The sequence below is a fragment of the Pelobates fuscus genome, chromosome 6, assembly GCF_036172605.1.
Source record: "Pelobates fuscus isolate aPelFus1 chromosome 6, aPelFus1.pri, whole genome shotgun sequence".
Classification (NCBI taxonomy): Eukaryota; Metazoa; Chordata; class Amphibia; order Anura; family Pelobatidae; genus Pelobates; species Pelobates fuscus.
In genome coordinates this window covers 269,533,228-269,546,442 of record NC_086322.1, presented here as the reverse complement: position 1 = coordinate 269,546,442, position 13,215 = coordinate 269,533,228, and the positions used below count along the sequence as shown (strand labels likewise).

At 37.2% G+C, this 13,215-nt stretch overlaps 1 protein-coding gene across 1 annotated transcript in view; it reads right to left on the bottom strand.

Moving 5' to 3' along the window:
• Window positions 1-423: 423 nt before the first annotated feature.
• LOC134614864 (protein-glutamine gamma-glutamyltransferase E-like) overlaps window positions 424-13,215 on the bottom strand; it is a 33,137-nt gene continuing 20,345 nt past the window's right edge. Inside the window, exons 8-13 of the mRNA XM_063459106.1 lie at window positions 12,135-12,238; window positions 11,591-11,833; window positions 7,975-8,871; window positions 5,631-5,788; window positions 3,410-3,543; window positions 424-1,410 (exon numbers count right to left, since the gene is read on the bottom strand). Coding sequence (XP_063315176.1) covers window positions 1,263-1,410; window positions 3,410-3,543; window positions 5,631-5,788; window positions 7,975-8,871; window positions 11,591-11,833; window positions 12,135-12,238 — 1,684 coding nt within the window. The 3' untranslated portion in view covers window positions 424-1,262. The remainder of the gene's footprint in view (window positions 1,411-3,409; window positions 3,544-5,630; window positions 5,789-7,974; window positions 8,872-11,590; window positions 11,834-12,134; window positions 12,239-13,215) is intronic.

Here is a 13,215-nt window from a genome sequence, read left to right as displayed (position 1 = left end):
ATTTTTGGACAGAATTCACACTAGGACGCTTAAATCACATGTCTGGGGTACAAATAACAAAAGTGTAGTTATCTCTGTATGCATTGTTTCAAGCAGAAAATGTGCACATTGGTATTAAATTTAGAATCCACTTTGATTTCATGAATTCTCAATTCTTAGTAAATGACCTTGTGTAGGTTAAGTTTCCACTTCCTGAAATTAGTACTTGAAAACCAAATATGTTTTTCTACAAGAATTAAATTGTAAGTCTCAAATAAAAAGCAGTCTTACGTTATGACTCATGGACTGCGCAATATTATTGTTACTACTAAGAAAACAACAAACCGAGGTATGAAGCAAACAAACAACATAATAAATTGCCTTAGGACAATAACACTCTGAATCATTATAATATCTAAATTTAATAAGTTATAATTGCTCAACTGTGTCACACCTTAAGAGTGCTATTTCACATAAAGAAAACATTAATTGAGTGATAAATTATTAAGAATGATACGCAAAAAAATACCAAGCAGCTCAGCAAATTCTAACTTTGCGTCAAGGGTTTTAAATAAGTCTTTTTTTCTGCAATGGCAATAAAACTTTTCAAAACAACAGGGCTTAGTATATCCTGGCAACATCGTACTAACATTGTGTCACATGAACGTAGGCTGGCATAAGACAGATCTAAATCTAAAGAAATTAAAGGAACACTTTACGGATCAACTAATACAGTACGATGTAGTGGTTATTGTGCCAGGATTGCCCTGCCCTCAATTTAAGTAGTTAAAATTTTTTCTAATATTTTGACAACTTACCTGCGGTCCAATAGGCGCCAATCACCTCCTTAATGGAATTTCATAGCTCACTGTCTTACAGTGATCAGCTGATGCACAACAAACTTAGCTCAGGAAAGCTAACGGAAGCCCCTAGCAGAAGCTTCTGGATCTTGATAGAAGTAGTGATTGGGCTACTAACATTGGGGCATCAGGACACTCCTGGCACCATAACCACTTCAGCATGTTGTGTAAATACTGCTTGAAGTGTTCCTTTAAAAACCTTACATTTTCACAAATTTTTTTTTAATACTTTACAGAGTTTGGTTATTTAACGTTCTAAGAATTATGTTTTTAATTGTATTTTAACGAACAAAATATTACTGTTAATAGATTAGGCAAGACAACACTTTTAGAATAAAAGAGCCCTAAAACATGACAAGCTGAATAAATATTTAAAACACCAAGATTGGTCTGATAGAACCAGTGTTCCTTCCTATAGTTTGGTTACGAGGATGCCACATCCAGCTGCTTGTATCCTTTAATTGAAAAATATTTACACCTGAAATTCACTATAAGTTGCTTGGTGCCACTCCTGTAAGGTGTAAGTTCCACCTTGAATCTTATTTTCTCTTTTGGTTTAAGGAAAGGAACCCTGTGTAAAAGGACAAAAATATAACACTGTCAGTGAAGAAACAGTAGCAGAAATGATTTACATATCTAATGATATGTCTCCTCGGCAACATATTGCCGCAATTAATCCAGTTATAGTGGAATTCAACTCGACTGATTCTCACCAAGTCAAGGGGCAATCATGAGGGAGGTCTACTCTGCAGCAGCTATAGTGTCGCAGTCAGGAGTTACCCACTCCTAGTTTAACACCATTCTACTAAGAACACGTAACACTTGAAATGCAGTCTCGAAACATTCCACCTGAAATTTGAGTCTTACAATCCCATAAACGGCAATCAGTTTTTTCGCTTAGATAAATCCACACCGGTCAATGGGTATGGTAGGACACAGACATGGTTGCATTATTATTAATATCTGTATGAACTTTAGAACTAACAAGATTGTTATAGTGTACATGTTCTGCTTTTGAAGGAACACTCCAGGCACCATAACCACTACAGTGCGAAGTAGTGGTTATGGTGCCGGAAGAGCTATAGTTCAGCCCCTATGTAAGTGGTCAAACTATTTGCTATTGTTTAAACAATTTACCTGGTGCAGGTCACATCCTCCTTTGCGAAGGGGAAGCTCCTGTTTGAAGCATCTTTTTGCTGTTCTGAGCTAAGTCAGCTGATTGCTATCAGACAATGAGTTAAAGGGACATTCCAGACCCCTAAAGCATTTGAGCTTGCTAACAAGTCTTTGTCCTCTTTTTTTTAATTATGCAAAACAGTGCAGTTTTTAATAGAAATTTACACATAAATTAACCTGGTTATACCTCCTTGGCTTTCAAGCAGACAATCAGTTCCGTTACTTCCTGGTTTGGTTAGCTCAGTGGAGCTAAACTCAAGAAGTGGCAATTGGCCAGAGCCTTGAAAAGACTTTTCATTGAGCTGCATTGGGTAGTCTGTGATTGGACAGCCACAGAAAGTCTGGGCAGGGTTAGAACGGAAGGGTTTATAAAAGTTGCAGACAAGAGAACTGCACCTTTTAGACACTGTTTTTAATTATACTCCAATTATATAATGCACAATTAAATGCACGCAAGTTTTTATTTGGGTTATATCTACTAGACAATTAAATTTTTTTTGTATTTTAGCAGTGGATTTTCTCTTTAAACCAATGACCTGAACCTGGTTTGACTACTAGTAGTTACATTACCAGGGTGCCAAGGTACCATAACCACTACAGTGTGCTTTTAAAGTCAAGTGATAGCACAGTATATGCCATGCAGTTACAACTGTAGATATTTAGGGAAATTAAATTGCATTTCTATCACTATAGTGCCTTTGTCACCATTTAATTTTCTTGGCCCCTGCTGCCATGGCTAAAAAGCTGAGTTTACTTACCTTTTCGCCCTCCCTTGTGTACAGCTCCGTCTCTTTGGCTGAGATCATCAAGAATGATAATTTCAGCAAATCTAATTTCAGCATTGGGGGTTATCGCTCATGTGTGGCAGAACACTGCACTGCGACAATCAGATGGTCTCTATGAAACCATCTGAATTAAATAGTGGAGTTTTACTTCACCATTTCGTGGAAGTGCCTGAAGTTTTAGAAAATTGGGTAGACTATATGGGCTGAATGGTACTTATCTGCCATCACATTCTATGTTTGAATTGCACTGGGAAATCTGTGACTGGAAGCTGCAGAAATTCTGGGCTGGTTTAGAAGTAAAGGGCTTGCAAAGGTTTCAAACAAGCGATCTGCAACTTTTGCAAGTTATTTTATAGTTATATCCCCAATTAAAAATGCATAATTAAAAGCATTCACATGTTTATTATATTTATTATATCTACTAAATAGTGACTTTTTTATTTAAACAACAGGGTGTCCCTTTAAGATGATATATGTAGCACGTATTGTAAAGAGCAATTCACTATAAATTATGAGGACGTATTTCCTCAGAGACCAATCTTACTACCAAAACTACTCCGGTCTTACAGCTGTTTATAGATCCTAGAACCAAGCTCTAATTGTACTTACACTGCAGTAAGCTGTCTGTCCACCAGACCACTTCCTTCAACCAACAGAGAACAGTCTTTAACTGGCACAGAAAGAGGATTTCTGAATCGGATCTCCAACGTTGTAAGCTTATGAAGCATTGGATTACTGTAAGCCTTGGCAAAAGAAAACAGAAATTAATCTGCAAGTCAACCTGTCGACGTGTGTCTAGACATATATTAAGGTGAGTTGTGCCCAGACATGGCTGCACTCTTTTATGAGACTGCTGAGTTGGGCTATCATACCCAGGTCAACTTCCATTTTAGTATATTGTTGAGATGAAAGTACAGTAATTATACTGCTTAATGGGCATAAGATTAAGTTTGAGATCTCACAGGATCCTTTATAACCAGACCCAGAACCTCACATTTACAACTAGTTTGATATACTGTATCCCCTGAGTCTTAGTGGGATCATTATGCTCCCTGATAAATTGCTGTCTTTTAACAATACTGGGGACCTTTGTTCACCGATGGCATGAATGAGCTATACTACAAGAGATACAAATTTCAATGTCACATTCATTGTTCTGATATGTTGTGCTACATTTGCACTACGTTTTTTTTTGTTTGTTACTTTTCTTTTTCACTTTGTAATAAGAATATTTTAAAGCTTTATTGCAACCAAAAACAGTGTCTTATTAAAACATGTATTCTTACTGTAGCACTTGCAAGAAAGAAAGAACAAACAAACCTAAAGGGATGTTAAAGGTACCAAAACAGCTTTAGCTTAATGAAGCAGTTTTAGTGTATAGATCATGAAGTTTCACTGCTCAATCATCTGCCATTTAGGAGTTAAATCTATCTTGTTTCGGTTTATGCAGCCATAGCCACACCTCTCCTTGCTGTGACTCATACAGCCTACATGAAAAATTGGTTTGATTTTCAACCAGAAGTTAACTTGCATTAAAAGTTTTGTATATTTTGCTCTGTAGATTGAACTTTAGTAACACACAGGAGGCTCCTGTAAGGCCTAGAAGGCTATTAACAAAGTAGGAGATAAGACATTCTTAATTAAACAGACTGTGCAATAAAGAAAGTTTAAACATTAGATCTCACTTTACCGGAAGTGTTTAGGAAGGCTGCATAGGTCACATGCAGGAAGGTGTGACTAGGGCTGTATAAACAAAGTGCTCCTCCTTATATGGTAGAGAATTAGGCAGTGAGACTGCATGATCTATACGCCAACACTGCTTCATTACACTAAAGATGTTTTGGTGTCTACAGTGTCCCTTTAACTGTAAACCCACAGTGAGTTCTCTGTGCAGCCTAATTCTCTTTCAGTAGTGTCACTCCCTCTTGCTGAAGGAAAACAGACATCCCGGAAGATAGGCTAAGTGGAGTACTTAATAAGCAGGTAAGTAGCACCACCACTGGGTGGACTACCAATATGCACAGAATATGCACACAATAGACATTAGCTAGCCTGGAACTTTCATTCCTGGCTGGCTAATTACACCGTCAAAGGTGACATTACACCTCCATCAGCAAGATTTAGTCTATAGCATGGGTCCTCAAACTCCGGCCCCCCAGATGTTGCTGAACTACAACACCCATGATTCTTTGAATTACACAGATAGCCAGATAATCATGGGAGTTGTAGTTCAGCAACATCTGGGGGCCCGGAGTTTGAGGACCCCTGGTCTATAGCATCTGGAGTCCTGAATAAAACCTACCCCTGATCTAGTATATAGATTGCAGAAACCATTGTGGGTTTTTTAACCAAGTAAATAAAAATCTATACCATCTTGGGTAAAACATTTGCATTTGCAGCACCTTTCTCAAAATAAAAGTGCAGCCACTGGTTCTCATACATCTATATAAATCTATATAGTCAGTGCACATATTTTATTCCATTTCTGGATTTATGGAAATCATTGCCAAATGCCCCCAAAATTTCTGGCATGACTTCAAGTGAATAGCTTTTTTTTTTTTTTTTTTTTTTTTTTTTTTTTTTTTTTTAGCAATTAAAGGTGTTTGAATGTATTTTACCTACATGATGCCTCTAGTATAGGGGTGCCCAAAAGATAGATCCTCAGATGTTGTAGAACTACAGCTCCCATGATCCTTTGCATGTATTTGGAATGCCTTTAGAATGGAATCATGGAATCAGAGAAGCTGTAGTTTTAAAACATCTGGGGATCTACCGTTTGGGCACCCCTGCTCTAGTGTGTACATGCACTATGCTTTTATCATCACATTACCTTGATATAAATAGGTGGATTCTCCAAGACAATTTCTTTTGTGATGAGCACTTTATTACCTACGGGTAATTCACAAAGTGCCACCACCTGGATCCTATTGCCATTATTTAAACATTCCTGGTATTGGGAGTAAGGAATCTGTACTGAGACATGTGCATCTGCAAAAGGAAAACAGCTGATGTTAGTTCACATATCCAAGGGCAGTCTAATCATTGTTCTCAATTATATGTAATGACAGCAAATCATGATTCGTTAAAAGTGCAACGAAATTATTCTCATGCCGATTCACTAGTGAATTAATAGCTGCAGCTGCAATTTTTACTCAGAAGTCAATTTAATGGTGTTTACTCTTACGAGTTGCAGGCTGACATCTGAGCATAACTGAGCTCAGCCATCGCATGTATGTCCCTGGTGTAAGACTTTAAAACTGTTTTCCATTATAATTGATACAAACAGTTAAAAAAAAAAAAGACATAACATAGAAACATAGAATGTGACGGCAGAAAAGAACCATTCGGCCCATCTAGTCTGCCCAATTTTCAAGATACTTTTATTAGTCCCTGGCCTTATGTTATAGCTATGATAGCCTTATGCCTATCCCACGCATGCTTAAACTCCTTCACTGTGTTAACCTCTACCACTTCAGCTCGAAGGCAATTCCATGCGTCCACTACCCTCTCTGTAAAGTAGTACTTCCTAATATTATTTTTAAACCTTTGCCACTCTAATTTAAGACTGTCCTCTTGTCGTGGGAGTTTTTCTTCTTTTAAACATAGTCTCCTCTTTTACTGTGTTGATTCCCTTTATGTATTTAAATGTTTCTATCATATCCCCCCTGTCTCGTCTTTCCTCCATGCTATACATGCTAAGATCCTTTAAAGAGATACAGTAGTGCCAGGAATACAAAGCTGTATTCTTGGCACTACCAATCCCTCCATTTTGTGAACACCAAATAGCCTATGTTTTTTTTGTATCACTCATTCTCCAGATGGAACCCTTTATTTAATGGCACTGCAAAAAAAAAAAAAAAAGAGCCTGTCAGCATTTAGTAAATTACACCCATTGTAAATAACTAGTTTTTTTTTTCTTCTAACCACTACAGTTTTTTTTTTCTTTATTAATAACAAAATTGTTTCTCAACTGTTTTTTTTTTCCAGTCTTTATGTATATATGGCTTCATGATGTCATGTACAAGTGATGAAGAAGAAAACAGCACCACCTGGTGCCTGTCATGTGTCTGTTCAGACAATGTCTCACAGGTATGCGTTTATTAATATTGCACGTGTTTTGAATCATGTTATACTGGTTCTGAATTCAAAAGAGCCCATCAGTGATTCAGTTGTTTGTATTAAATGCAGAATGTGTATTGTGCACTGTAAACAAGATACCATTTAAAGCTGCTCCTCCATATTGTTATGATATATACATTAGGTCTCTCTTATTACACGCTGAGCAGTATGTAAATGACCTCTTACACATTTATAACATAGGGAGTGTTTACAGTTAAAGTGCCTTCAGACTGCAGTGGATGGTAACTCTCATGATTATCAGCCAGGCAAAGTTCTCCATAAACACCATTGCATCACCTCCCTGAACCTGCAAACCCTGCATCATTATAGCACCAGGTACAACTATACCATCCAATGTGTTTTGTACATTAGAGCCAGACATATGTAAGAAGGCCAAACGGAGGCAGTCCAGAGATTAAATCTGCATCAATGGCATTGCAAAAAAGGCAGGCTCCCCTGAAAATGGAGCAGTTCACCTGAAGCAGGGGTGCCAAAAAGGTAGATCCCCAGATATTTTAAAACTAAAGCTTCCATGGTGCTTTGCCATTCTGAAGGCATTTAAAGCATCATGGGAGTTGTAGTTCTACATCTCGGGATCTACCTTTTGGGCATCTCTGACCTGAACAATAGGCATGCCAGACTGGCATGAATGCACACCGGGCTGAGGGCCACTTGCACTGACCAATCCCATTAAGGGTGGACCGTACGCAATGCGCTGTTACACTACCCTCTTCTGCTTTCTGGCTTAATGGAGACAGTCCCATGATCTTCCCAAACATACCTTGGAACAGGATGCAAAAATCTGTACTGTCCCACCAGATTTAGGACAGCTGGGAGGCCTGGGTACAACAATGTACCTATCATTGTAAGGACACAATTTATGAAAAACAATGCTATACTGTTGCTGTAATATTTTCAGTTTGGCAACATTATAGCATTTTAAAGGTGACATTATACCAAATTATCTTAATACATACTTTATTTGATATATTATTATGATTAATAGGTACTGGAAACAAAAACACATGAAGACCAAAATGTATTGAAAGAGTTACCTTGACTTGGACTTATAACCAAAGACTTTTGATCAGTAAATATGTCAGCCACCCGTCGTCCTGTGTATAGGATGCAAGAAGCGCTTAGGTTTACTTTTATCGGCTTGTGGAAGGGAGTAAGGTTCTTTAATAATAAAATCAGATTAATATCATCTCCGACCACTAGAGGGCCAATAATCTTAAACTTTCCAGAAATGTCTGGAATCTCAGGGTCTGGTACAGTAGGTGCTGCATGACCAGCACTGCTTTCAGGTGAAAACGCATTTCTTTCGGGTGAAAATGCTCTTCTTGCAGGTGAAAACGCATTCCTTTCAGGTGTGAATGCATTTCTTTCAGGTGAAAATGCAGATCGTCCAGGTGAAAATGCCCTTCTTTCAGGTGAAAATGCAGATCGTTCAGGTGAAAATGCCCTTCGTTCAGGGGAAAATGCCCTTCGTTCAGGGGAAAATGCATTTCTTTCAGGTGAAAATGCATTTCTTCCAGGTGAAAATGCCCTTCTTTCAGGTGAAAATGCATTTCTTCCAGGTGTAGATGGTAATCCATTTCTTTCTGACCTTGGTGGTAATCCATTTCTTTCGGACCTTGGTGGTAATCCATTTCTTCCTGGCCTTGGTGGTAATCCATTTCTTGCAGACATCGGGGGCATTGTATTTCTTTCATCCATTGGAGGTAACGTATTTCGTTCAGGTATTGAAGGTAATGTATTCCCAGTATTCGATGTAAGCAGTGGATTTAATAATGACCTTGCAGTTAATGCAGGTGTTGGCTGAGCTGGCTGCTCATCCCTCGTTCTGTTTTCTACGGTACTGTGACTGAAATTTGTGATCTCAGGAGGCGGTCTGTAAAACGACATGTATTGACTGGCTTTCGCAAACACCTCTCTTTCCTGTGGTGAACCTGTGAATAGATACAACATCAGTGAAATAAAAAAATAAAATAAAAACCACTTGTATCTCATCCTAACAATACCAACAATACATATATGAGATTAACTTTTGTTTTGTGTTGCAAACCAGTGCAAAACATTGTTAATGACAAAAAGCCCCTTTTTGCTTAAGTGGTGGTCTTCACCCCGTACAGCCACAGATTTTTATATTGTGTCTTTTTTTATCTTTGTCTCTCTGCAGTAGAACTGTATATGGGAACTATAACTATTACATACTGTAACTATACCTACAGTATTTGAAAGTTATATCCTCCTGAGACGCAGGCCATTAACTTGTGTCCTCTGTACTGGACATTCCGTTCACATGCATCTCCTTTTATTGTTTTGAACTACTCGATCAATCCCTGCTTTGTTGTAAAGAGGACATCCTGGACTCTCCAGTGATATGTCATGTGATAGGTTGGGATGCTGGGAACTTCCTCTTCTTTTTCATCGAAAATGGATGACGTATTGTTAGACATTTTTTCCCTCAGTTCCCATGAGGATATGCAGAAACAGACACTATTTTTTAAAATTCTGGTAGCATTTGTAAGAAGGTGGATTTCTAAAACTTGCCATCAGGTTCCTCACGAATACCGATAATTAAGGTATTTTGTCATGTCTACTGTATGTGAACATTTCTTCTAATAATATTTTTTTTAATTTTTAAGTCACACTGAATTTATACATTAATACCCTTGTTTTACGTTGTGTTTATGTGATAGCTATGCATCTCCTGTTTTAAAAAAATGTTATGGTAAGTTTTTTCAACCAAAAAAACTAATTAAGGTGGTGCACCTTCCTGAGATATTCCTTCTTTTTTCCCCAGTTATGTTAGTTAATAGAGAATAATGCTACACCTATACGTGACCTTGAACAAATTGTAAGGGACTTTAAAGCAATCCACATATTGAAACAAGGAGACAGAGAATCTTTACAATTAATGTTGGGGTGAGGTTTAGCCCAAAAAATTTAAAATGCTTGGAAATCTCATCCAACTGTATTAAAGGGACACTATAGTCACCAAAACAACTTTAGCTTAATGAATCAGTTTAAGTGTATAGGCCATGTCCCTGCAGTCTTACTGCTCAATTCTCTGCCATTTAGGAGTTAAACCACTTTGATTATGCAGCCCTAATCACACCTTCCTAAATTTAACACAAACAGCCTTCCTAAACACTGCCATGGTATAGTACAGCCCAACATGCAGTGTGTTAACCCCAAAATGATAACATTTTACATATTACCAGTTCTTAGAGTGGCTGGGTTAAACCTAAGTAGACAGAGAATGGTCAAGCTATATGTGAGAGAGCCAGAAATCAGGAAAAAAAAAAGTGACAAAAGCCAGGTCAAGAATCCCAGAAAGCAGTCAATAATAATAGAGTCAAAATGAGAACATACAGAAATATATAATATAAATGAGCTATTGGGACCAACAGTGAATCACAAAAGGGCAAAGGACCTTGTCCCAGCAAACTATTTAGAATGTGGCTTATTAGGCTTGGAATCATGCCCCCAAATCGTGAGGGTCCGTTGAAACCAGAGCACTGTTACTTAATTTACGTTGTATCATTTATGCACATGCATCCATAAAAGAAGCGGAGTTACTGTGCCCAAATCAATTGAGGAACATCCGGAGGTATTTGGAAGAGTACCCGTCTCCCTTCATAATCCCACATGGATGCTCTGCGGAGACCAGAACTACAGGTACCCTGACAAACGCTTCCTGTAAAGTGAGATCTAATGTCTAAATGTACTTTATTCCACAGTATGTTTAATTAAGAATTTATTAGGTCCTGCTCTGTTAATAACTTGCTAGACCTTGCATGAGCCTGCTGTGTGTGATTCAAGTTAAATTTAGCAGGATATAATAAATTCTAAAGTAAATTACTAGCTGATTGAAAATGAAACCATTTTTTTTTCATGCAGGCTGTGTGAGTCACAGCCAGTTGAGGTATAGCTAGGGATGCATGATCAGAATCAGAAGTTATTTAACTAAATTGCAGAAAATTAAGCAGTGATATTTTAAGGCATGATTTAGAAGCTGCTTCAGTACTTATTAAACTTATTAAGTTATTTTGGTAACTATACTGTCCCTTTAAATTGAGGCCTTGGTTTTATAGGTAACCTAAAGACTGAAAACATCTCTGTCTATAAGATGATTATTTAATGATTAGTTAACTCATCATCTCAATTCATATCAAAATGCAGCCAACGAGTTCAAGTCCAATAATTCGCCTCCTTTTTTCACATTATTATCTAAATTATTATCTAAATTAGAATTACTCACTCTATTTTATTGTTCTAATTTCCTCTCATTTCCAATTATAGTGTATTCCTTTTAAAAATGTTTAGTCATCTATTTAATGTATTCACTACAAGATTTATCATCTCTATTATATTATACTTTTGTGCTACTTTTTGCCTTTTTTTTAACTCATGCAGTTTTATATTGTAAAATCTTTTTTATTGCATTAATTAATGGTAATTATAAGTTAAAAAAACACTAATAAAATCTGAAAGTGAGACTTTAGAATCTAAATCTAGAAAATATTTAAGAAATTGTGCACATTTACGAGGGCACACTATTACACTGCTTTTTTTTTTTTTTATTGGTCTATAAAATAAATCCAAACCTGTTTAAATTTACCCAAAAGCCAAATGATATATTTGAATTATGTTATAGCTTACCTTCAGGAAACTTGTAATTGTGTGTGACGTCAACACGAGCGTCACTGCCAATAGCTTTTGTGCTAATGGATTGCCCAACATATTTGCTGTCAGAAAAGGCTTTTTCCTTGGAGCCATCCTTGTGAACGATCCAAGTGACACGATCTGCGTTCACCTCAGCAAATACAAATGGAGTATCGTAACCCAGATTCACATCGCCCTCTTTCACAGCAATCACAGAGGTGGGTCCACAACGATGCACTCCTGAAGAGAAACGTTATTTTGAAAACTCAGTAGCATCATGATTTTATTTTTTTTACATACACTGTTAAAAAAAAAAATATATATATATATATATATTTCCTTTCAAAACTTGGTGAAAGTATAATGATATTAAAGAATAGTTTTAAAGTGATAGTTGTCTTTTAAGTTGTGTTGGTGCCTAGAGCGGCCTTTTAGAGAAGTAGGAGAATTATTCTAACTCCACACTTTTTGTCTAAATTTCACAATTACATTTACAATTAACAACATTCCACGGCGTAAAAAAGTATTTTTTTTTTTTTACCTTGACTTTCCTCCTGGGGAGTAGAATCTAGCACCTGCCATCCACTATAGAAATAACCTATATCCCTGCGCAAAAACCAACACTCATTCCAGACATGGAAATTCCTGTGTGAAAAATAATATCCGATTAGGGTCAAATAAATAGTGTTTTTATTTCTCATTCTAGAAAATGTTTACTGCTCTTTATTACATTTTGCATTGTAGCTCAGCTGTATCGCCAAAATAAATAAATCTAGTTGCTAAACAACTTTTTAATATAGTGCGGTTGCAATTTTGGCAAGTATGCCGTAACAGATTCACTTTAAACTTGCTTAAGTTAGAAGAACTAGAATATTAAGTGGCATCATAGAAATACTATAATGATTATATTTTCTTAAGACAACAATGTTATTATAACATCATTTCTAATTGTACGTCACTACAACAATGTACACTGCAATGTAGCTGCATGTCTTTAGAGTACAAGGATTCAGTGGTATATTCCCTAAGCCTTGTAGGATCTGAAGATACTGCAGATCACTTTCAGAAGGAGTCAAGGGCATAGCGAGGGTGCATACATTGGTGGCAGTTGTCCCTGTGCCCTGAGTGCACCTGGAACTTATACTCCAAAGTGGGTGCAGCAGACCGATAGTCAATAGGAAGATTAAAGCATCTCGTTGACAACCTCAGACCCCATTACTGTTCCAGAAAATATCTGCTTTGCACCTCAGGCAGGTGCAAATTGGAAACCGATGCTCTGCCACTGTTCCGGCTCTCAGTTCATGAATCATTCAGAAGATCTAAACTTCTAAGACACACTTCTGTGCAAACAACATACACAGTGCCCCAGAACAATACAAAAAGCCTCTCCACAAACAAAATGCACACAACCTTACCATAGATAACAAACGCAGTCTCCTTATGAACACCATACAGCCCTTCACACAAACAACACATACAGCACTACAAGCAGTCAACACACACAACAGAAGCAGCCTCAAAGCTTCTACAGACAAAGACTTCAAGACAGACTGGTGGAGAGACGGGTAGAAAATGTGAATTAAGATAAAAATAGCATAATGGCAATAGACTAACTAAGCGGG